The sequence below is a fragment of the Columba livia genome, chromosome 1 (assembly GCF_036013475.1).
Source record: "Columba livia isolate bColLiv1 breed racing homer chromosome 1, bColLiv1.pat.W.v2, whole genome shotgun sequence".
In the NCBI taxonomy this organism is placed as follows: Eukaryota; Metazoa; Chordata; class Aves; order Columbiformes; family Columbidae; genus Columba; species Columba livia.
Window position 1 is genome coordinate 168,351,497 of NC_088602.1, and position 24,556 is coordinate 168,376,052.

Genomic DNA, 24,556 nt, shown 5'->3' on the forward strand with positions numbered 1-24,556 from the left:
TCTTAGAGAATGTAAAATATCCACAATAGAGACCTCAATACTCACATAAGGTTCCCTTTAGGTTAGCAGAGAGAAACAGGCACCTTTAAGGTGTGACTCATCTGATGGAATTTAAGCATTTCCTTTAGGACAGGATGAATCATGTCAAAGAAATCACTGTGTATCTTCAATGATTATAGCAAGAATCTAGACATGTATCTTCTATGACTATGTCTGAGTTGTAAATATTAACTTCACTGATACAACCAGCAACTGAAATTTTATCCCTTCTTAAGTCTCTCTTTTGCTAAAGTAGCATATGATCTGGCATGTTCAAAACAGGTCAAAAAAACCACCAACGAGTTCTCTCCAATTGTCTGAAATTTCAGGTGATTACCTAGCTACATGAAATGTATTTTCAATATGATACTTTTGTATAAGTTATATTTTAAAGGTACTTTTTGAATTTTGTACATTTTAAAATTTTTGAAATATAAATAAATAAATTTTTAAAATAAAGTTGAATTTTTTGTTCAAAACTGTGATATGGCTATGAAAAATAGTTTCTTAAGCCAATTTGTTCCTTTGCTTTAGCAGATATAAAATAATCTGGAAAGTTTCCATTATATTCATGATTGAGTACTGTAGCACCAATCATCGCAAGGAACTCAAAAATTAACACATGTATGTGAAGAGCATAGGCTTTTCCAAAAATGCAATGTCTTGCTACACTTCCACCCACTTAATGACTGGAATATGAAAAAGACTAATTAATATAACATGCAGATGAGGACACAGTTATGAATTGTGCCCAACATTACCCTTTTTTTTGGCATAACTTTGTAACGATGTGCCTTAAAACCCTTTTTGGAAACTTGAAGTCTTTTGGAAATAGCTGGTTAGATGGTGCACTCTAATATGCTGAACTATGTAACTGAGGGTCCTTCTGTTTATCCATGAGGAGAGGACTGACTGGGTCTAAACATGGTGAGAATGTCATTTGCCTTGTTTTTATTGCTCTTGCTGTAACACCATAAGAAGGCTGGCAAAGAAAAATTCTTAAAAAATATAAGCCAGAGGAGGGAGGACATTGGCAAGTTAAACATAACACAAAAAGCAGACTGGTTCAGTATACATTAAATTACATTACCCTATTTGATGACTGTGTAATGCTTTTTTTTTTTTTTTTTTAATATATTACTATGTTTTTATGTTACTTATCACCTATACACCTTAAGTATCTTTCTGCAACAGTGACCTCAGGTCATACATTTAAAAGTTCTCAACAGGCTCATGGCAAACAACGCACTGAATAAACATGCTGGGTTACTAAAATATCAATACCTTTCATAAGGAGATACAGAAGACCTGAACTTTGCACACTCACATGCACACACACACAAGGACGTATGTACTGCCAAGCCAAGTTTTCAGCTGCTTGCAAGACTTTGGTGAAAACACTGAAGATAGAAAAACCTCCAGATATGTCCTAGAACTTACATTGTACTGACCAGTATTTGTTCTTTATGCACCATCATGACTTACTTGTAGCACATCAGCTAAACAGGAGTAGGAACTCATGGGGAAACTCACAGTGAGAGCAAGCAGAGCTCCAGAATATTTTCATGGAACTGCCCTTCAGATAAAAAGGATGAAGGAGAAAACAAACTGAACAACAAAAATAATTGATTCCATATGGCATTTGTCAAAGCCAAGGGTCAGCTAGCTTCTGAAACAAATAAAGCATGTCAAATTATTATTATTATTATTATTTTACTAGTTGCATGTAAAATTGACCATGGGTATTATTGATAATACTCACCTCTTTTACAATTCAGTAAAATGATTTGTTATACAGAGATATCACCTTTACCACATCATCCTCCTACCACTTTAACAGATAAGTGAAGAATGTATTGGTTTGTTTGGTTTTTTTCATTATTATTATTTTTAAAACATAATTTTGCCACCTTCAACATGTCAGGACATGACAAAGACTGAATCTGAGTACCAGATTTCACATTTCTGGCTCTCTTATTAATTTAAACTTACCTTGACATTTTCCCATCAGAAGATTTATATTTCAGACCCTCTGAGTACATTTACTGTCTTGATAATTGCTACATGCACAGTCAAATCAAATAAGTGAGTTTCAGGACCAAAGAAAATTCTTCGCTGCCCTATTAATGGGTCTGTCTTGAATTATAAGCAGTATCTTCTTTGATTCTCAGAAGCAAAGTACAGCAGCTCATTGCATACTTACACAGAAAAAATACTTATGAGAAGAAAAACAAATGGAATGCTAAAATGCCGTTGTTTATGGAAATATAACAAATTGTCAGCAATAAAACACAAAATCTCAGCCATTTTGCTTAGCAGCACCTCCTGCAAAACAGGGAGCGAGTTTTATCCTTGACACATTGGAATAATGTGTGTTAAATCCCTGGGGAAATGCAGAGAAGATAGCAGCCAGTTTGCTTGTCTTCCTTATCTGAATTCCAGAGACCATTTGAAATCTTATGGTGAAAAGCTGAAGTACATTATACCAAAATCCCCCGGTTGCCCAGAACCTTATCTTAAATAAAACATCTTCAAAGAATCTTTTTTAAACTCTTTCTCACATCAAGGTATTCTAGACACAAATCTTCTTACCTGAAACACTATCCATGGTTTTATTTCCTCTATAATATATAAGATGTGTTCATTTTTCACATTTTTTGTAAATAATCATTTTGATATCCTGTAATTATTTATTAATAACAATAGTAAAAATACTGAAAGAAACTATAATTTTAGATAATATATTAGAGTTTTCTAGGAGCACTCTAGCAATCCTTGAAGATGGTTTCCTTCCACAAAGAGCCAGCCAGCTAATTTGAAGACTAAAGGAAAACAGAGAAAACCAAAGTGGAAGATAATTTTGAATATTTGAAATTCTCTATATAGCTGTGTAGCAATTTGTTTACATTTTAGACAGACATAAAGTAAGGGCTTTAATGTAATCTTTTTCTGGTTTATATGTTACTTATATATGCTATGTTACTTCATTACATATTTCTAGTCTTTTTTACTAAGCCCACTAGCATTTAATGGCAGCTGTTTCCCACTCTTGACATCTCATCCTTGCATATAACTCCCTCATTTACTACTAACTCTCCTCACTTTTCAGTTTCCTCTTCCCCACGCTTTAGTTCCAGTGAATTTCCAAAGCCAACCACTCCATATGCTTACAGGCATATTAAACTTCTGTTATTTTTTTTCTCACATTAAGTCATATGTTATGCTTCTGCTTTGCAGGGAGCCACAAATTAACAAAAAAAAATGTGTACCGATCAGAGCAGATAACCCAAGATAATGAACATTTTTGGTGGATGCCATGTACTGGTGCTACTGTAGATTTTGCTATTAAAAGCAGGTAAGAAGAATTATTTCTGCTTGCAAATTGTTGTTTAGCTTCAACAAAAGAAGCAGCATAGATCTATCACTACTCTTTAATAATGTAAATTTATGAACTAGCTCGGCGTTTTGTCATCCGTCCTCCACACCTATGGCTTTGATGCTTATCTGTTGCTTATATAAATCTTACATAAATTCAACTCATAAGACAGGAAGCACAAACTACCTTGTATTTGGTTGCATTCACTGAAAACACAGCAGAACTGTGTTGCGTGTGGGAACAGAAACATTTAAAATACTAACCTTTGCATAATTCTTGTTCTTTTGCTTTATGAGTGCACGTGAGTGCACATGCATTTCTTTGTGGTTTACTGGAGGGGTAAGTATTTTAAAGGAAGACTGTTTTCCATCTTCAAGGAGATCACATATGTGGAAAAGGGGATGATGAGAAAACCTTTTGATAATAGAGACTGCCAAACAGTCATTAGCAGCTCATCTGCAACTACCCAATATTATTATTATTGAATTTGTTGCTTTAAGTGGCAGCATGGAGTCTACATCCTGAGAAAATCAGGATGGCCAGCAGCTTGAGCTGACTCCTCCAGAATGATAAAAAATATTTGTTAAACTGATATATGTCCTTTCCTGATGAGTGTGTTTTATGTAACCTGACAGGCTCAGACAGGTTCTAATCCAGCTTTCAATACCTGAACAAAAGTATAAGTAAGGTCTAACTATATTTTTTCTGGTAGCTTCTGTCATTACTGCATCTGAATCAGGTGCTTAATTAACCAACGAAAAAACACAGATAAAACATTGCAAGAGGTTTTGAAACTGACTCTCTGTTTTGAACCTCATAAAACTAGAAAGATCTCTCATTTTCTATGAACAGCAAAAGAGATTTGCAAGACCTATATTGTAATTCATTATCTGAATACCATTTTGAATATCATTGCACACAGAAATATGTTTAACTGCATTTTCTCAAATTCTTTTTCAAATTACTGCATTGAATTCAAATCTGTACAACATACTACTTTTGGATGATGAATACTGCATTTTTAAGATCTCTCCATGATAGGAAAAACATTCTTAAAAAATAAGCAATAAATAAGAAAAAGTACAAACAGAGGTAGGAAGAAAAGCTGGGAGTTAAATGTATATAACCTTGCAATGACTCAATGATTATGAAAGGGATTGCAAATACCAACCAATAACTATTTCAAGGGTGTGAAGATTGGGGCTGCCAATGTGTTATTTACATCTGTAGAAAACTGATAACTGGAGATAATGGTATGTAATTTTGAAATGATACAGACTGAATATGAAAGGTATCTCAGCACCACTGGCTATCAGAATTTTCAATTGCCCTTTATGGAAAGTGACTGATATCTTATTCCTTTGAAAGTTAAAAACAATGAAGGACAAAATCCTTGGAGATGTCTTCTAAGGACTCCAAGCCCTGTTGGCTGTAGGCTGCAATAGAACTTTTTTATAGCTAAGTGAATACTTCGCTTCCCCTCTTCTCTATTGTGTTGAAAAATTCTGACCTTACTTCTATTAATAATCTCGGTATTTTTTAAATCTGGGACTACGTCTGTATGATACAAATGCAGTGGACTGCAGGGATATCCACGCTAACTCTCAACAATGTGAGAAGAGAGAATCAGGCAGAAGACCCGGGATAATGCTGCTGTCCTATTTCTGGCACATTAATCACTCTTGATAGGTCTATATGGTACAGCACTGCATTTGCTCTTACACCTGAGAATACTAACAAAATCTGCTGTACAGAGAAAATGTCTCTAAAATGTTTCCGATCTTCAACATCCTTATAGCTAAAATGACTGCCATTCAGTCCTCCTTCACTATTGAAACCAGTCATGAACAGAAATGATACTAGTCAACATCTTGGGAATTTTTATTGGAAATATCAACTCCTCACAATATCCTATAAAGCAACAAAGAAGCAGGAAAAAAAATTAAAACATTTTAAAGAGGCATAATTTCTCCTATGCACACTGCTGAGCAGGAGAGTTACAGGAAAAACACAGTATTCTTTTAAAAGCATCAAAATAGCACTGCAGTTCTTGAAAACATTATGCAACAAATTCTGCAGCTTTATTTCTTTGCAAACAGGGGATACTTCTTTATGACTTTTATCACTACAAATTTTCTTCAAAGTAAAGGCAGAAGTATTTCTTTACAACATTAACATCACTGTGTTCATTTGCTTTTATCTACCATGAACGTCAAGTATTTTACATTGACCGTCAGTCAACACAATCTGTTTTAAAGTGCTGTAAGCTAGAACTATAAGAGGTAGGTTTTGGGGACAAGAAATGCAGACATCCAAAACAATCAATTTATTCCAGGAAAACCAGCACAAATATTGCCTAGAAAAGAAAACTGAAATACTCATAATGAAACTATTTCAGAGGAACCACCTCTACTAGAATCTACAATCATTATTTTAGTGAAGGATGCTGTCCTAAGACTGCCTGTTTAGGAGACCATATTCAAAATAGGATGTGTCTAAAATTTCTAAATTAATATCACATTAAAGGATCTGAAAAAAGGACATTTTTAAAAATAGAAATCCAATTTTCTTGCAGGCTCACCAACACTGAAATGGTTAAACCGGTAAACTATAAAACTCTTTATCCAGGGCTCTTCTCAGCTACCGAAGGCAGAACAAGTTGTTGCCTAGGACAACATAATATTTAGTTACTCTTTATTTTATCTGTTTTTGTAGAGAACTTGTGGGCTGGGAAGAGGGGTTATTTTCTAGCATTGTTAAAGAGAATAAGAAAACTTGGGTTGGGCTGGTTCTGCTGTACTCCTTGGAGAGGAGGTCACATTCTGAGACTTGAAATATGAACCTTCTTATAGAACACCAAGATTTTTAGACAGAAAATCAGAAGATAAGGTAATTTATTTGCTGCCTGAATGGAGAGTGATTTTGTTACAAAACTTCAGAGATGGTGCCCTGTTTGGCACTAGGCAGAGTAGGTTGCTTTAATAAAAAAATGATCTTGCATTATAAATCAATCATTTGTGCTACCTAGTGTGTTACAGGACAAGAAAATGATCCTGCAAGTGGAACACAATAAGTGCTAAAATTGCTCAGCTTTGATTATTAGTGCTAAAAATTGCTGCCAATCACTACCTGATTATAATTTGTTTTGAAGAGAGCGTGGGGCAGAGGGAAAGAAAAAAGATAAAAGGAGAGAGGGAAAAAAGCTCTGGTTTTAACAATTCTAAAAAAAGAGCAAAGATGTAAAAGTGATTGTTAAAAACTTACATCGTTTTTTATATTACTAAAATCTTTACATTTCAAGATAAGTGCAGGAAAAGGGAAACATTAAAAGAAATCTGCAAAATTTAATGGCTAGATTTACTGATTAAACATGGTTACTTTGCTATCACTTTGTAATCAGAAAACAATATTTTTTTTATTATTGCCATAATATAAGGAAATAAAAACATAGAATTAGGGAAAGTATTTCAAAGTACTTACGTAATATCACCTATTTAAATAATCTCTAGTGCAAAATGACACCAGATGGATTACAATAGAATCATTATACTACTGAAAAATAAATGCTGTGAAAACGTCTAGGGTGCAAACGCTTTCTCTTTCTTTCTTTACCATGTTGTATCGTAAACGGAACAAAGCACTGTATTTGAACTAAAAGGAGTGTTTTTCCTCCCACTTCTGAGTCTGAGCACTGCCACGATCCAAGGTGGGAGTAGGAAGAGGTAAACAGTAAATGGTTTGCAGAAATTGCCATGATTTATTTCATCTCCTGATATTTTGCAAGTAACAGTACAGAGAAAAGAGGATTATGTATTTAAAAAGTATTTTGCATTACCATGAGGAACAGATGGAAGTTTTCACATCAAATCACTCATAGGCTACAAGATCACTATCTATGCAAAATATTACATGCAGAAACTATACCTGAGACTTAAACATGTTATGAAGTTACAATACTGGAAATGGATTTGTTGAGGCTAAAGAGCTTCCAGTGAGATTTCTAGAAACACTGCAATACTCAACCTAACAACAGTTTCTAAATCATCAGTAACAGCCACAATCATTTAGGTACCGAGTGACTGATGGAGATGCTACCAGTATTCAAAGAAAGAATCTGACGGCAGAAACAACCATTTTCAAATGCAAGATCCAATGGAGCAAATTTACTATATGATTGCAATTGGTAAGTATTTCATTTATGCAAAAGAAACAGAGATGTGCATTATTAAAACCCTTTTAAAACCTCTGAGGGTGCCCTGGACGAACAAAATCTACAGACCTACTGAATATGGAAAAAGATTTGCTATAGGTATAATATCTCACAACTTTTTTTGGACATGCAGTGAACCTACTGACACCATTTCAAAGGGAAACAGAGTAATTTATAGAGTTATTTTTTGTATTTACAACTGTAGCAGCTAGCACATATTAATGTAGTGTCATTTGCAGCATTGTTCTACTAATGTAGGAGAAACTAAGCAAATCCATATACATATCTTACTTCATGAGGAAATAATACATAATGGTGAAAGCTATTCAGTTCCAGATTCATCTTTGCAGTATTTGATTTGAAATATATAAGCAATTATCCTGTTATCAAAAACCTTCTTAATACTTGGCCCTATTATTTATGTTAATTAGGATAGTTTCGCAAATAGATGAGGCAGAGAATTTGAATGGATATTGAAAGTTTTCTTCATATTTCCTCAGACCAATCAAGATTGTGCATAAACCATTGCAAAACTGCAGTTATTTAACATAAAAAACATGACAAATGCAGTAGAAAAGATTTTCTTAAATGTCTTAATGGATCTAAAGTTCAGTCTGGCTGGCAGAAAACTGTAAAGATTTCCATAAAACTTCTAAAGCCTAGAAATATCTGTTCCTCAGTACAACACGCACATTTGTCTTTTGCAGGGTGTCAGAATGATTCTCAAACATTTTATGCTACAGATAAACTTTGAAACACAACACTTATGGTTTTGCACCAGTACCTCAACATGGTTGTCTCTAGAGAGGTGGCATTTGTTTTTGAAGTGAGACAGTCGATCATTTAGCTTGCTGGAGAATTCTGTATATATAAATGTATATAATTGAAAGCAAATACATACATATACACCTATGTGCATGTACATGTTTATATATGTAGCTGTTTTAAAAGTAATGGTTCACATAAATTAACTTCAAGTACTTTCTTAATCAAATACACTAGTAACATGCTCCTGAATATTTGGAAAGAGTAAACAAAGAATTTTCTAAACTCAACAAGTATAAAAGTTGGGATCCCACAGCTAATTGCTAATGCAGACTTTCAGTCCTGAAAGCTCTTCTGATTATCAAAATTGTTGGAGCCATTTAGAAAGCAACTACGGGAAGAGCTATGGGCATCTTTTTCAGTCAGCGGTGTCTCTGGGAGATCAGAAAAGACTGTGGCTCCAAGCACTCTTAATTCTTTTCAGTGATCTGAAATCCAGCACAGGGCTCTGAGGTAGAGAGGAAAAGGAACAGAAATTGTAGATCTGCAGCTGCATTGTCTGAGAATATGCTATTGAGATGTTTCATTCCTCTTCAAAAACTGCCTCTGCAGAGTGGCACACTTGGGAAATTAAGTAATAACAAGAGAAGGAGAGTCACAGAGTAATTTTTCAAGGAGAATCTGAAGGACAGCCCTCCTAAGAAAAACTTTTATTTTCATGCTATAGAGCATGGGAAATTAAGCTGTCAAGTGAGGACTGTATAAAATCCATCCATTTGTTGTGTATTACCCAATCAAGCTGTGGAGCTGCTATCTGCTTTGCTGAAATAGATGGGAAGGCTGCTAAGTGAGATACTAACCTGGTCAAGGAATCTAAATGCACTATGTGGTCCATTTTTAAGTTCTTTAAGCAGAGACTATAAGTTGTACTGAGATTGTAGGTGCATTAGTTGGCTAAGGCCTCATGAGAGCTCTGAGAACTAAGTTCAATACAATGGTTGTTATTATGTAGAGCTATAGGCTCAAGCTTAGTATGTATAAAGCAGTTCTGACTTCAAAATTGGACAAGTATAGCTGGCACTCTGTATATTGGAGCTGTACAGAGGACTACAAACACACAGAGTGAGGGTTTCTGGAAGTATGAAATGGCTAAATGGACTAAGACTCTTCAGTTTGAAAATGAGATGATGGAAAGCAGAAATGATAGAAGTGTGCAAAATGAACCATAGCACAGAAAAGATAAATAGAAAAGGAATTCAAGGATGAACTTGCTGAATTGCTAGCAATGATGTGTAACTTTTCCCTCAAAACCTTTTTTTTTTTTTTTCTGAGGACTGGAGTGTAACAAAATTGATGACAATTTTTTAATTCATGGGAGATTCATGGAAATAGCAGCCTCTAAGCATGTCCCAGGTAAATTATTCAATAATTCACACTAATAGTGGACACACAGATAACTACAACAAGGAGGAGTTGAAGTGACTACATGTAAAGGCATCTCATACCTCAAAACCCTTCTGGAGTTCTTTGAAACAGTCAAAAAGTAGGCTGATGTCGTTTATGATCTGCTTGATCTGTCTGTTTGTCTGGATTTCTAAAGTCCTTTTTTGAAGCCACTTTTAAAGGGCTTTTTTAGAAAAAAAAAAAAAAATAAGACATAAGAAGAGGTTAAACCAGGAAACTGTAGAGGAGAATGCAGTTTTCATAGAGGAAGGAGGTTCTTATTGAATTTCTGGAGAGACCTGTGACTAGACTTCTGCTGTTCAATGTATTTATAACTTCTACAGGAAATAGGACTAGCAGTAAGATCACAAAACTTGATGATGATAATAATTCATTCAAGGTAAGAAAGACAAGGATCAGTTGGGAAGAACTTCCCCAATTCCAGAAGTCCAAATTATTAATGACTAGAAGAATGCTATGCAGATAGTTCATAATATGTTTGTCCAATCCGCGTAGCCTTCCCTGGTCATCTGTTCAAGGCCATTTTTATAGGCAGCACAGTGGGTTAGGTAAACCCTCTAATCTGTTTCAGTATGGTCATTTTCATGCTTGTTCATTACTATAGTACAAAACCTAGCAGGCTGCGGTGAAATGATCATGCAGCAGTCTTTAATATAATTAAAGAATCACCTTTTCACACAGTATATAATTAAATTAAATTGTGGAACTTGATGTTGTGGAGGGTCCAAAGTATTTATTTATAAACTAATGGAAGGCAGTCCATTGGCAGTTATTTTCTCTCTCTAGTATCTTTGATCCTGAACAGCAATCATTATAGCCTAATATAAACCAGAAATGCAAATTGTGAGAGACAGCATCAAGAACACTTCCCCAAAAGTTCAAAATCTTGACAGTAATTGAGTTTAAGAAGCCATTGGTAAACATCAGCGTTACAGGAGACGAAGACTGGATCACCCATGTGAAAGATGGATGTACACAAATAGAAGCAGCTCGCAGTGCAGGATGAACTAATTGAGAAGAAATTATAAACCAGGCCACTTGCATGTAACCCTCCTCCCAGGAGTTCAGCTATCTGTGATTCAAGGCCTACTTTCAGTACAGCGCAGCTGTGGTACCATTCTCAGTTTTCTTCTGAGAAAATTGCTGGGGCGTGAGAAGGAGCTGTGAGGAAGCGCACAGGCTGGGGGCATACGAGATAAGAAAGGTAAAGTTGCAGATGTAAGATTGTTGAGACAGAGGAAACTGGCACCTCAAGGATTCAAGGATAACAACATTCGCATTAAAAGATATAAAATCGCCAGGAAAAAAAGAGATCAGAAGACATCAACTCAGCAACATCATGGATCAGCCTGTTCCAGGGAGCAACAGAGGCCAGCCCTCCCCTACCAGAGTGATGACTACTTGCCCAGTAGACTTAGTGACTCATTTGGTGGGGGTTGATTTAATGCCTAGTTCATTAGTCTTACAGTGTATTGTGTGTGTTAGATGATAAATATCTTGCTTTGTGCTTTTAAGCTGTTTATATCTTGCCTGAAGAATTTCTTCAGTAAAAGTTCCCTGAAGAGAGTGACTCCCCGAGGGGGAGGGTTATGTAAGTAATCCAGAATAACAGACAAGAATAATATGATTAGTCATGTAGAAGAGCATTCATACTTTAAAGCACAGGTGCACACTTTAGATGGGGTTAGGGGATTTCAGAACACAGTGGACTTTTCATATTATATATATTTCAGAAAAGTTCACATATCTACAGCATCAAATAATATCTGAATCTGAGTACAGAATCTGACCTCTCTAATGAGCCAAGAAACCTGGGAGACAAACCCAGAAGTGCTGGGAAGGCCAATGCTGGGAGAAGGAATTCCAAGAATTTACAATCCCAGGATAAGGAAATTAGGACTATGCTTCCCGGGAAGCACATACCTGAGAAAATAACGCAGCAAATGGATGAAGGAAAATTCTTGATCTGAATATGACAAATGAACTAGTGAAACAGAATCTAAATTTCCAAGTCTGGGTTGTTGAAAAAGGACTGAGAATGCTGGTGGGAGCTTGCAAGAAACACAAATAAATAACTTTTAAAGTGACTGTTCTGATTGAAATGTTTTAATTGCTGCTTGATTTTGCTTGAGGAAACACACACAGTATATATACATGTATACTTTAAAGTCTGAAAGAAATTAGCACATAACTTAGAGTAGACTTTGCTGCAATAATTTTCAATAAAGTGCAGGAAGCTGTATATTAAATTTGTTTCTTAACGCCAATGAAGCGGTTGGAGGACCAGAGAAGCCAAGGGAAGGTGGCCTTTATCACTGGTGTCTCAGATCTTCTCTCTCTCTCATATGCTTGGCATTCTGCTTGCATTTTTTTTTTTAATGTGCTTGCCTAGATTGTAACTTTGAGGATGGTAAAACAGTGTTAGAAATGGAGTAAGAACTGTCCTTTTTTAGGAAGATAAGAAGACTCAAAGCTCTGACTATTCCAGTATCCTACGGGAGTAGGAGGTAACTCAGAAGAGTTAACTTTAATCATAAAATCACAAAATCATAGAGTAATTTTGGTTGGAAAAGACATTTAAGATCATTAAGTCCAACCATAAACATAACACTTCCAAGTCCTACTAAACCATGTTCCTAAGATTCTCATCTACACATCTTTTAAATACCTTCAGGGATGGTGACTTAATCACTTCCCTGGGCAGCCTGTTCCAACGCCTGACAACCCCTTCCATGAAGAAATTTTTCATAATACCCAATCTGAACTCTCCCAGGTGCAACTTGAGGCCATTTTCTCTTGTCCTGTCGCTTGTTATTTGGGGGAAGAGACCAACACCCTCCATGCTACAACCTCTTTTCACATAGTTGTGGAGACTGATAAGGTCTCCCCTCAGCCTTCTTTTCTCCAGGCTAAACAGCCCCAGATTCCTCAGCAGCTCCTCACAGGACTTGTGCTCCAGACCCCTCACCAGCTTCATTGCCACACTTTGGACGTGCTTGAGTACCTCCACATCTTTGTTGTAGTGAGTGGCCCAAAACTGAACACAGGATTCAAGCTGGGGCCTCACCAGTGCTGAGTGCAGTGGGACGATCACTTCCCTGGTCCTGTTGGCCACACTATTTCTGATGCGTGCCAGGATGCTGTTGGCCTTTTTGGCTACCTGGACACACTGTTGGCTCGTATTCAACTGGCTGACAATCAACACCCCGACGTTCTTTCCTGCCAGGCAGTTTCCAGCCACTCTTCCCTGAGCCTGTAGCATTGCCTGGGGTTGTTGTGACCCAAGTGCAGGACCCAGCGCGTGGCCTTGTTGAACCTCATACAAATGGCCTCAGCCCAGCAATCAAGCTGGTCCAGATCCCTCTGAAGAGCCTTTTTACCCTCCAGCAGATCAACAGTGGTACTAAAGCTAATCTTAGCATCTCTCTAAGTCAGTAAGGAGAGACAAACTCCTCTAACAAGCAATCCAGATAATTAACCGTCATTTAACCACCCTGAATCATCCTCTGGATTCTTTCACCATCCTTTATAGTTTATAAAGGGAATTTAGGTAGGCTAGCTTCATTCAGCTACAGGGAGACTTTCAGAATATGCTTTCTTCCTTCTGTCTTTCAAAAGATGAGCTGTTTGCTTTAATAAGTTAATTGAATAGATTTGTGTGATGGTCAGCATCACACATAGAAGTTCTGAGGCATGTGGTAAGTAAAACTCACAACAGTATACTGAGATGCATAAAGGATGACCTTATTACTAGTTTAGATTTTGGAAAAAAACCCTAAAGCTTCATGAACTTCATCCACAGGCATTTGAGTTGATGACTACAAAAAGTGTAGAAAGAAGATACTAAAGACTTATCATTTTTTGAGATGTAAAGGAGGGCTTGTGAAAAATTAAATCTTCTCTCCCTGTCCTTTCAGTTGTGCTAGTTTACTTAAAAGAGAATATTATCTCTACCTTCAAATCTGTTTCTACCCCTCCAGAAGCCATGGATGATTTCCAAATGGAAAGAAGCACCAAATTTGAACTAAGGGATTCCTTGCACCAAAGCAGGAGAGGCTTTTATGTCAGATTCAGTAGATGTAACTGTTTAAACTCATGGCTAAAATGAGAAAGTTATCATATCTGCAGACCTTGATACATTTTTTTGCGTGTATTTGGCATAAGTGTAAATGAAACTTCTTGCTCCATCTACAACTTAAGCACCAAGAACCACTACAACAAGGGCACTCTGAATTATTTTCAGGATGTTAAGTCTGTTTTTTCTCTTATTTTTCAAGTGGCTGGATTCTGACCTACTCAAGTCAGGAATCATATTCCAGAGTCACTGGCTTTGACCTTTATGCATTCCTTTATCAAGAATTTTCTGTAATAAGCTCTTGTTTGCCATCACCTGAATGTGAAGCAAGACCTTTGAAATTAATTTCAGGCAGCAGGCCTGCTGGTCAGAAATAAGTATCTTGTTCCGCCAGACTGCACAATGTTTCAAACCAATTTCTTGTCCATTTCTGAAATATTACCCTCAATTGGAACAGAAAAATAACAGTAAATAGTTTTATAAGCTACAAATTTTCTCAGTAAACATTATTTCATTACAGATAGCTACTACTGATTGGTGAGAATTAAATATATACTAAAATGGAAATTCTGCAAATGCAGAACTGTTTTGTTTGCTATGCTCTTGAACACAATAATCCAGTAATATGTCACATGGGAAAAATATTTATCTCCATAGGTATCTACATCTATACAAACATTTAAACAACACTTTATCAGCTGCTTCTTGCAACTCCCTTGCAAAAGGGAGTGTTTTCCCAAGAAGTACAGGCTTTAAATGAGAACATGACGTTAAGCTATAAAGTTAGAGGGGTATATACTGGTCTGGTTGATAGCAATTTTACAGAAATGTATTAACCCTTTCCATCAGTTTAAGCAAGTTTGGAATCAAACCACAAGCCTTTAATGAAGTTTTAATGATCCACTTGGGGGAGCTAAAGGGTAATTTGTTCCAAATTGATTATGGCAAAATGTTTGGGATGCAAAATTAAGTTACAGAAGACAATGTGAGCAGAGAGTTCCACTTTTTTTTTTCAACTCAGTGCTGGTTGTTAATCTATATTAGCTTCTGGAGCAGAGTCATCAGGTCTTATTAAAATTCTGGCCACATATAGAAAAAAGAATCACAGTTATAAATAGCTTAGCAGCAGACACCCATAATAGCATCAGTCACATCCTGATTTCAATTATACACCTACAACATACATTGAAAGCAACAGACATAACATGTAAGGCAGAGTTTGGTCCTTACTCTACATTTTCGTGCTAGTTAACATTAACTGTAATATGACAGCAAAAAAAAAAATTCTAACACACAATGGTTTTGTCTTTCAGTTAATATGAAATACCTATGGTTACTGGTGGGCCTTTGACTGTTCTGGGAGTTAGACACTAATGAGAGGCAGACATGCAGTACCTCCTATATTGGAAGGAAGAGGCTGTGTCTTTTGTCTGTGAAGAGACAATAAAGTATGATATTGGGCTTTTCTCCGTGTAGGGATTGCCCTAAATTTCAGAAAAACTCTTGATTTCAAAAGCCACAGCAGATCTAAAGCTATAACCATCTATCTTTTATAAAAGGAAACAACTCAGTTTCAGAAACATAACTTAAATGAAAATTCCATCTGCAAAGCTGTACCGTCAATGTCTTCACTGTATCAATACAAAATTAATCTCATTCCAAATTACTCTGCAGCACAGTCTACACTGAAGTTTATGGTTACCCACGTGTGGCATCTAATTTAACTAACTCATGTAAAAGTGATAATGAAATAAAAGATTTTGTTCCTTTAGCATAACCTATTAACTGTATTTAAGGTCTCCTTATTTTGTGTTTAATTTAGTCAGAGCAGGTGGAAAAAGTAAACTGTAAGTATAATTACAAGAAGTACTGTTAGGCACTTTAAAAGCTATATACTACCAAAATATATTTTTAAATGTCATTCAGCATCCTGAAGCAGTGACACAATCATGCTGATTGAATACCATGCTAAAGACAATAGCAAAGCAAATGGAAGCAAAGGGTACAGTCAATTCAGGTATAGGCATGAAAGATGTAAACGTTAACAGTACTTGATGACGCTATCTGTAGTGAAATTTGTTTCTGTGCTTTCGCTTTGATATGTAAGGGCAAGGACTATAATGTATTTAGGAGGAACTACTGCTACAAATTGATCAACTTACATTAATTAATTCAATCTCCCAGATTTTTTTCACAAGGTCCATCGATGTATAGCCATTAATTAGAAAGGATTTGGTATAGTCACCCAATTCAATGGAATCCAGCCATTCAGCTACAGAGCTGGGGTTGTAGCCATCGTGACCAATCTGCTTCATCTGAAAAACAAGAATGAGCAAGAATTATTGATAATATTCATTAAACAACTTTCAGAACAGCAGCTATTGATATTATTTTCTTTGGGTCAGAGTTATCTCATTCTCTTATCAACATTCTTTTAATGATTAGTACAAAACGAAGCAATTTTGTGAGCAGAAACACTAATAAAACTTAGTTTACAATGGATCTTTTTCTTATGTCTGCTTGCCTTTTAAAACAGAGTATACCAAGACTGCAGCATGAGTTCTATTTTTACTAGACATCAGAGAATTCACAAGTGAGGGAAGGCAACAGAAAGAATGAGAAAGGAACATTATTAATATCCTGATTGCACAAAAATGTCATATTTGGGCTAAGATTCCATAGAAGGGGAAGAAATTAGACTGAGGAATGGATCTTTGGGTATGAAACTGCAAGTGAAACATATCACCTTGGTTATATTATTCCTAATTTATATCTCCTAGTAGGTTATCTGATATTTTATGATGGTTGAAACTGCACTATATTTTTCTGTCCCCAGATGAGGCTTAAAAAAGTCTGTTTCCTCTACCTGCTCACATTTTATATGGAACTCTTGGGCCGTTAATATATTTTAGATTTGACTCTGACTGTCAAGTTGCTTGAGACTGGACAATCGAACCAAATGTTACTGGAATGGAATTGACAGAATGATGTACATAGAAGTGCACCACCTGCATTCAAATAGCAACACAGGCGCAGAAAGAATCATCACATCAATCTTGTTTTCATAATAAACTAAGAAACACCACTGGCATCTTATTTTTCTGAATTTTGTTAAGCTGCTAAGAAGAGCTGCAATTTCTCTTTCACAATTGCCTCTCAGTAACACAAGTGAAGATTTTCAAGCTACCTGTTAAAGATAAAAATGTATAAAGCCTCTACCTGTGCAACCTGTTGTGCCATGCTGTTTTTATGAATTTTAAATTAATTTGCAATAGTGGAAGAAGCGGCAGAAGTGGAAGTAGAATGAAGTAGAAAAAATTATGCAATAGCCTCAATTTTCAATACTGGTATACGCATATAATCTTTCTATAGAAATGTAACTACTGCTAACTGGATAATACACTTAACTGGTAAACTGTTAAGAAGATTTAGAAATTTAGAAACCTTGCATTTTGCATAGAATCTCCCAACTGTGCAAAAGTGACACTGTGCATGGTGAAAGCTTGTCTCCCATTCCTGTCTCCTTCTGTACATTCCTACTTTCTGAGAAACAAGGGAAGTGTGACAGAAACATAACGCTTTGAGTTTAAGTTTGAAGTGAGTGACAAAGTAATTTAAAAAGAAGAGAATTTTGATCTTAATATCTTGCCTGACCCAATTTATTTCTCACAGTTTATTTGAAACAGAATTTGAATTCAAAGCAGAGGAAAAAAAAGTGTGCATTTGAAGGCCACAGTAGTATTCGCCGATTTGTCTGTTCAAATGCAGAAAGCCATCATGTCATGACCTTGATCTTGGTTTCCTGCAGTATCAGAGAGGAGTGATGCAGGCACACTGCATCTTGGATATGACAGTTTCCTCTTCGGTCTTTTGCTGCAGATGTTGGATATACAAAATTAACGGAAATATTTAAAGGATATAGTGAAATCAGTATCTTAAATCATAAAAGAGAGACAGGAGAAACCACATAATTAACAATGGGAATTGTAGACTTTGAGGTCACTTCTGTAACAAAGGAGTCATATGAGGAAATGAGAGTTCAGTTTGGTTCTTGAACTTGACATTTTGGAATTTAGTTTCTTCCCAATTTAGAATGAAATTCTTAGATGTGATAAGCATGGCAAATTCTTCTTTCATTGTCATTCAGACTTACTTCAAATCTTAGATTGACAGTAGTCTGTCCAGCAGGTTGCAAAAAACATTGGAGGACCCTGGGAGCTCTGACTCCTGGGAAGCTTATTTCAAGACCTGATTTGAAATGAGGTATGCTTAAACAACTGACACGTGACAAGAAAGGACCCAGTAAACTGAAGAAGAAAAATCTAATACAGAGAAGACATGAAGAAGATGTACAGGGCCCACAGAGAACATGACTCATAAAAGATATAAGGTATTTTTGTTTTCTTTCTCTAACAAATAAAAGCAAAGCAACTTCAAAGCAATTTTCAGCATATCCAGATGGGCCACATTATGCAAATTATTTCTTTTGTTTATTGCTATTTGACATTTTTGGTTAAAAAGTCCAGATTTTAACATGATTTTTTTTTTTGACCTGCTGATTGAGAAATCTCATGCAGCCTGGTTCACAATTCTGGTAACCCGTCAGCCTCTATAAAAAGCAAACACAGCACGGGAAGTTTCTGAATTCTCAATTCCCACTGGAGATCTCCGTCAGAAGGGTTGTTAAAATAGATATCACTCTACTACGGCGTGCTGCAAAGCGCTGCAGGCAAGCAAACGCAGGTGAACAATCCAACAAGAAAAAGAACAAAGAACAACTGGAATGTATGTGACCATTTCACTCTTTGGATTTGGTGCCAATTGACAAAATTGTCATCGGGTCACTCAATAGCCTAATGGAAAACACACTGGCCTCTTGTTGGGCAGCAGGAGGCTCTGCAAGCATTTTCTTTCTCCCTGCCCCAGAAATTTGGCAGCTTGCGTTCAAGGCCACGTCGGGGGTGGTGCAGCTGCACAGCCTGGGATCAGACCCACATGAGAAATAACAGTGAGAAGCCTGGTCGGGGCCACCCCACTTTCTGCAGAAGCTGTATGTTAGCTCAGGTCCATGTCCCTGACATTTGCTTGAGCTGTGCCACAGCTACATCTGTGCCCAGCCATGCACCTTGCTGATCCTCACCCATCAACTCGCCCTCCCAAAAAGACCCTGTGTCATCCTTATCCCTGTGGATTTTCCCTGGGACATAGCACTCTGCAGCCATTGACAATGTCCCTGCTTCACTCGCTCTGTGCTCACTGCTGGCTTCACTGTCCCCCCTCAGCTGCCAGCCCACCTGCCCTGGCAGGGCAGCCCCTCCTGCTGCTCCTGTCACAGAAAAGTAATCTCAGAACTAGAATATTTGCCAGTAGTTTCAGCACAAAAGCAGTATTTTGTTTTGTCATGAACCAAGAACCAATCTCTTACCTAAACCATATTTTCTAAAATGTGTGTAATACCACCAGGGGAATTGGACTAGATGATCTTTTGAGGTCCCTTCCAATCCCTAATTCTGTGATTCTGTGAAAAATAATAAACTTGCAGTATGCGTCCTCTTACATAGGAAGTTTTGTTCTGTATGTTAATAACATCAGCTGGCTTATTAACTGTCATTCATAGATGGCTGAATGTTTTCTTTTCAAATATTTATTGACAGATTGGTTATCTAGACATGACATTATCATTAATAGTATCTGCTTTTCTTACAAAACGTTACAGAATTTTTAAATAAAAAAAAACCAAACACCTAAGAATTTGAAACATCTGTCTGGAAGTGCTGCCCCTTTACTTTATTAGGTCTCCAGTTTTGTTGCATCTTATCCCAGTCCTCATTAATAGGTCATGGCTCTTGGACTGTTTGTATTTTCTTTTTTCTATACTGCACCACGATCTTAGACTGCCCTCACAGATCATCTAAACCCTGTAGGCTTCTTTGCTGATGATATTTGCTGACTGATTTTTTATTTTGTTTTAAGAAAAAGCTCCTCCTATCTACTGTCTGTATTTCCATGTGTAACATTTCAATCATTTTGCACCAGCAACAACACATGCACCAGTGGTGTCAAACATCTAAGCAGCTATGCACACACTGTTTGACTCAGAGCAGCATAAAATCTCTAAGCTTCAAGTCATGACAGCCTTTCAGATATTAACTGCTCATAAATAGGGGGAGTTTTGTTCTTCCACAGCCACTGCTACTAGTTCATTTGGTTGTTATCTTTAAAGAACAGATGATTTTAGTGTGTCGACTATGGAAAAGGCTAGGAATGAAGCCCATAGGATTTAGAGAAAAAGAAACTTTGAAGAAAATATTATATAAGTATTACATAAATGAGGCATGGAAGAAGACACAAAGCATAGGAGATTTCTCTCCAAGGCCCTATTGATCTATCTCTAGTATCACTTCCTTTGAAATAAATAGAAAGCAGAAGCCAGATAGAGCTGTTTCTCATAATAAAAAAGTAGCGTCAAGTAGCATCCTAATGGGTTGAGATATACTTTACAAGAAACTGTCTGTACATCTGTCTTTTTACAGGTGCATCACTGCTTTATCCATATAGTATTTTACCTGAGGATACAAGGTACGTGAGTTTTTGTCCCTCAAAGGTAGCTAGATAAACAAAAACAGAGCTTCAGTAATCATATACGCACCAGAAGCATCAAGGTGAATTCAGTAACATGGACTATTACCAGTTTTCTCTGATATCTCAGACAGATGGGGAACTAATGCTATTTTCTCCACATTATCTCCACTATCTGGTGGATCTCAGCACTGTGTGTATTAAAATCAAGCTTTCTATCTGCTTTATAAGGAGAAAGAGATTACTTGAATGCCACAGCTTTTTAAATGATGGCTATGATTACAATGAATTTACACTTGTGCACTTCTGTTGGTTTGCAAGAAAACTTTTTAGCAAGCACAGAATGCTTTCTTTTAAACTTCTGGCCTAGCTGAGAGATTTAAGCAGCACTTTTGGGAACTTGTTTGAAACTATCAACTACCAATCTGATGACTGTATATGGAAGAGGTATCTTTTTTTTTTTTTTGGGTCTTTTGTCTTTGTGAGTTGTGTGTCGTATATTATGTGCTTTACGAATGTGATCAGCTGGGCTCATGTTGTTAGGAGAGGATGTCATTCCTCCTCTGGAGCAGTGAAAGAAAGGCTTGGAGAGTGACACTTCTGAAGACCACAGGGCCTGGCTGGCTCAGGGGCACCAGGTGGAGCTGCTGATTGAATTACGGTGCAGAAATTGAGGAATTGGATGGAGAGGCTGCTCTCCAGGGCAGGGGCATAACTCCCTAAAGACCTGAGTAAACTTTGCATTGGCTGCTGTTGAGAAAGCCAGTGCGTGAAAACAGGGACCTGCCTGCAAAGGCACGGTGGGTGAGGAAGAGCTGTATAGGAATCTTCTGGGTTTTTATTCTGTCTGTCTATCTTGTCACAGCTTACTATAAAAAGACAGTATCGGCATGTTCACTTTGCAGCGCTGCCTGATTCAGTGTCCTGCCCCGAAGGCAAATCCGGAATACCATGAACTGAGTTCAGAGTTTCCTAGCTAAGATTGCCAGCATTGCAATAGGCCCCCTTTCTGTGATTTTTGCAGTTGGAATCTGTCTTCTGAATTTAAAGGAAAACAGATGCACGCACACATTTTTTTTTTCCTGGAGAAATTTAAACAGAACCACATCCTGAAGACTGAAAAGACCTCCTAGTTTTCCCTCAGACACAATGTCTGGGTAAAGGGAAGAACAAGTTTCACTCAATACTACTGAGGATGAGGTATGCAACAGTTCAGGACACTTCAGTTGCACATAATGCTATCTGAAGAATACCTAAATCTGGCATTTGTGGACTAGGTGGAAGCTATGGCCTTTGATCTCAAGAGTTTCTATGAGTATAATTTCTACAAGCAGTCCTGTGGATATTTGTTGGCACCTCAGCACACAGAGCCAGAGCTTTACAGGCATGCTTTCACACCACCACCGTGGTGCCTCTCTGGAGACCTTTGAACCTCTGCATGTGAGACAGCTACAGAGAAGTTGGCCTTGGCATCCTGTGCAGACAGAGATCATTTCTGAGACCAAAGAGGTACAGCTGGGGGCCCTCTGGGGAACAATGCCTTGAATACAATGTGCTAACAGCCCATCAGAAGACTGAAAGGGGAGAGTCATTCTCTGAATGGTGTGTTGCAACCAAAGGCATAGGCACAGGGGAGATGAATCATTTCTCTTGCTAGATGACAAGTGGGAGGGGATGGGACAAAAGCTCTTATCTCACTGGAGGAGGGGAAGGAGGACATAAAGAAGGGTTTCTTGGAGAGAGGAATCATAGAAAAGTACCCTCTGACCTAGTCAGCCCTGAATCTCTAGCTGCCTTCAAGTCTTACTCCTCCTCCCTCCCCAAGTCATGGCAATCACTTACATAGGTCTTGTTAGCCTTTCATGCCTCCCACCTCACCAACCATCTTCTAGCAGCTCCAACTGGAATTTTTCTATAGTGAAATGGTCTGCATACTTTCCAGATGTCACTGGAGACAGAAGTTAACAGCCACGCACCAGTAGGCAGAATAATCATGTCTATCAACCCAGTGCCATTGAGGACTGAATAGGTGAAGCAATTAAGACTCAAGGGCCACGAAGACATCTCTGCTTCTTTTGTGTGGAGGTGGGAGTAGGGTTAGAAATTCAGTGACACAAGGAGACAGAGATCCATTTCTTTGTGATCTTCTCATTGCATTTGAAACACTGCAAAAGACATTCAGTGTTAGTCACATTTTCCTTGTCTTACTCCAGTCACTCCCGGTTGGTCTTTCCTTTATCTGTGAAGGTGCAGGGGCCTAGAGACAAGTGCCATCCTTGATCTCCGAGAAGGTTAAAAGAGAAGAGAGAGACATGCTTTTGGGTATTGAATAAACTGGTCTTTGCTATTTCAGTCTAATAAAAACTTAAAAAGCCTTATCTGTGTCCTTGCAGGGGCTGTGCAGAACACAGCCCAAATGTACAGTGTGAGAAATATTGGAAATGTTTGTGTCCAGGCTGCCATGCAGCTTGCTATCTTGCAAGCAGATGGTGAAAGCCATAGTGTCCTTTCACACAGCATGTGACAGAATTACAGTTAAACTGGGTACTTGTTCCATTTCTGGACAGGTATGGTCTCATGACATGGTGATGCTATGGGTGCATAGCATTTCGCATGAGGCAGGCAGTATACAGATGATGGTAACTCTATTGCTGCCTGTAGGGAAGATGCTAGTGTTCTTTCTGAAGCCAGCACTGGAATTATGAACCATATAGCTATTGGAAGTCCTTTTGATGACCTGAAAATATGTTCATAAACATGCCATAGTGAGTAAAGGTGTAGGACAACTGAGTGGTAGTCTGCGTTTCTGTGGACAGGTTGCAGACAGGAATGTGGATCCCATCAGTGGCCCTGATGGAGCTCATGAACACATGAAGTGTGAAGGCCTAAGGCAGAACAGCCACTCCATCAAATACTCCCAGAAAGGAGTTGTCTGTGTCCTCTTTCTCGGACAAAAAGATGTGCGGATATTTTAAGATCATTCAGTCACCCTAGTCTGGTTGTCATAGAGAGAGAATAGTGCTTCCTCTCTTATAGCATATTTCCTTGTCTGCTGACTATTCTCAGAGCAGGCAGGAGGCATTGCAGAGTCAACGACAAAGAAGAAAGTATAAAAGAAGCCGGAAAAGAAACAAGACTCTATATGGGCAATTGTGGCAGAATCAGTGACATGCTACTGTTAGCTAAATGATACAGATAAATGACTGCGTGTCATGTCTAGAGTGGTTCACTAATACGCTCAGTTGAGAAGGAAAACGTTTGTAAGACTGCTTTCATGAGAAAGCTTTGAAACACATGTATGGAGGGGATATACGGTCTATAGAACAAGTCTAAAGCTAGTTGGAAATAAACAGCATAGCAGGGATGTATCTAACTGCCTTGTTTTACTGATCCATTTCTATTGTGCTGCATTACTTAAATAATGTAGACTACACCTTTTTGTTTCAGACTTGAAAAATTCATTACGCTGCATTCCAACACTTTTTTCTGTTCTTTATGGTGAAAGGTCTTATAAGCGGTGCAATAAGCAAGTGAATGGTCTCCTTCCAAATCAGGAAAGTAATTCCCAGAGGCATTAGAAGGAGGAAAAGCAGTGGGTAGAAAACATTTCCTTCGAATTCTGTTTTTCATCTTCACTTCCAGCAGTACAGAGCCAAAGAGTCATGGCTGGACAGGATCATAAACTTTACAATATCCACTTTGCAGCTTCTCCTAGTTTGGACATTGTCTTTAGGAATGGAAGTTGGAATTATCTACCTATTAACTGTGCTAAAAGGGAGAGAATTAAGCACCAGGATTCAAATCAGCTTGCTGAGCTCTGGGATGTCTAAGCCAATAGCAATATAACAATAACAGCCATATGTTGTGGTCATTCTCTGTTACATGCACAGCATAGTTAACATGCACAAGCACAGTAGTTCTGTTTTCCTAAATGCCAGACTTACTGTGCTTGCACAAAAGAGTTTTACATATGAGTAATAGATCCAGCACCTTTTGGAAGCACATCTTTACTGCTCCTATACTCATGATCATGTCCTGCTTCTTGTCT

At 37.6% G+C, this 24,556-nt stretch overlaps 1 protein-coding gene across 16 annotated transcripts in view; it reads right to left on the reverse strand.

Moving 5' to 3' along the window:
- Window positions 1–24,556, reverse strand: part of ANKS1B (ankyrin repeat and sterile alpha motif domain containing 1B) — a 436,519-nt gene that overhangs the window by 145,140 nt on the left and 266,823 nt on the right. For all 16 annotated transcript variants that reach the window (XM_065043836.1, XM_065043965.1, XM_065043826.1 and 13 more), the window contains one exon: window positions 16,092–16,244. In XM_065043836.1, the coding sequence (XP_064899908.1) occupies window positions 16,092–16,244 (153 nt within the window). The remainder of the gene's footprint in view (window positions 1–16,091; window positions 16,245–24,556) is intronic.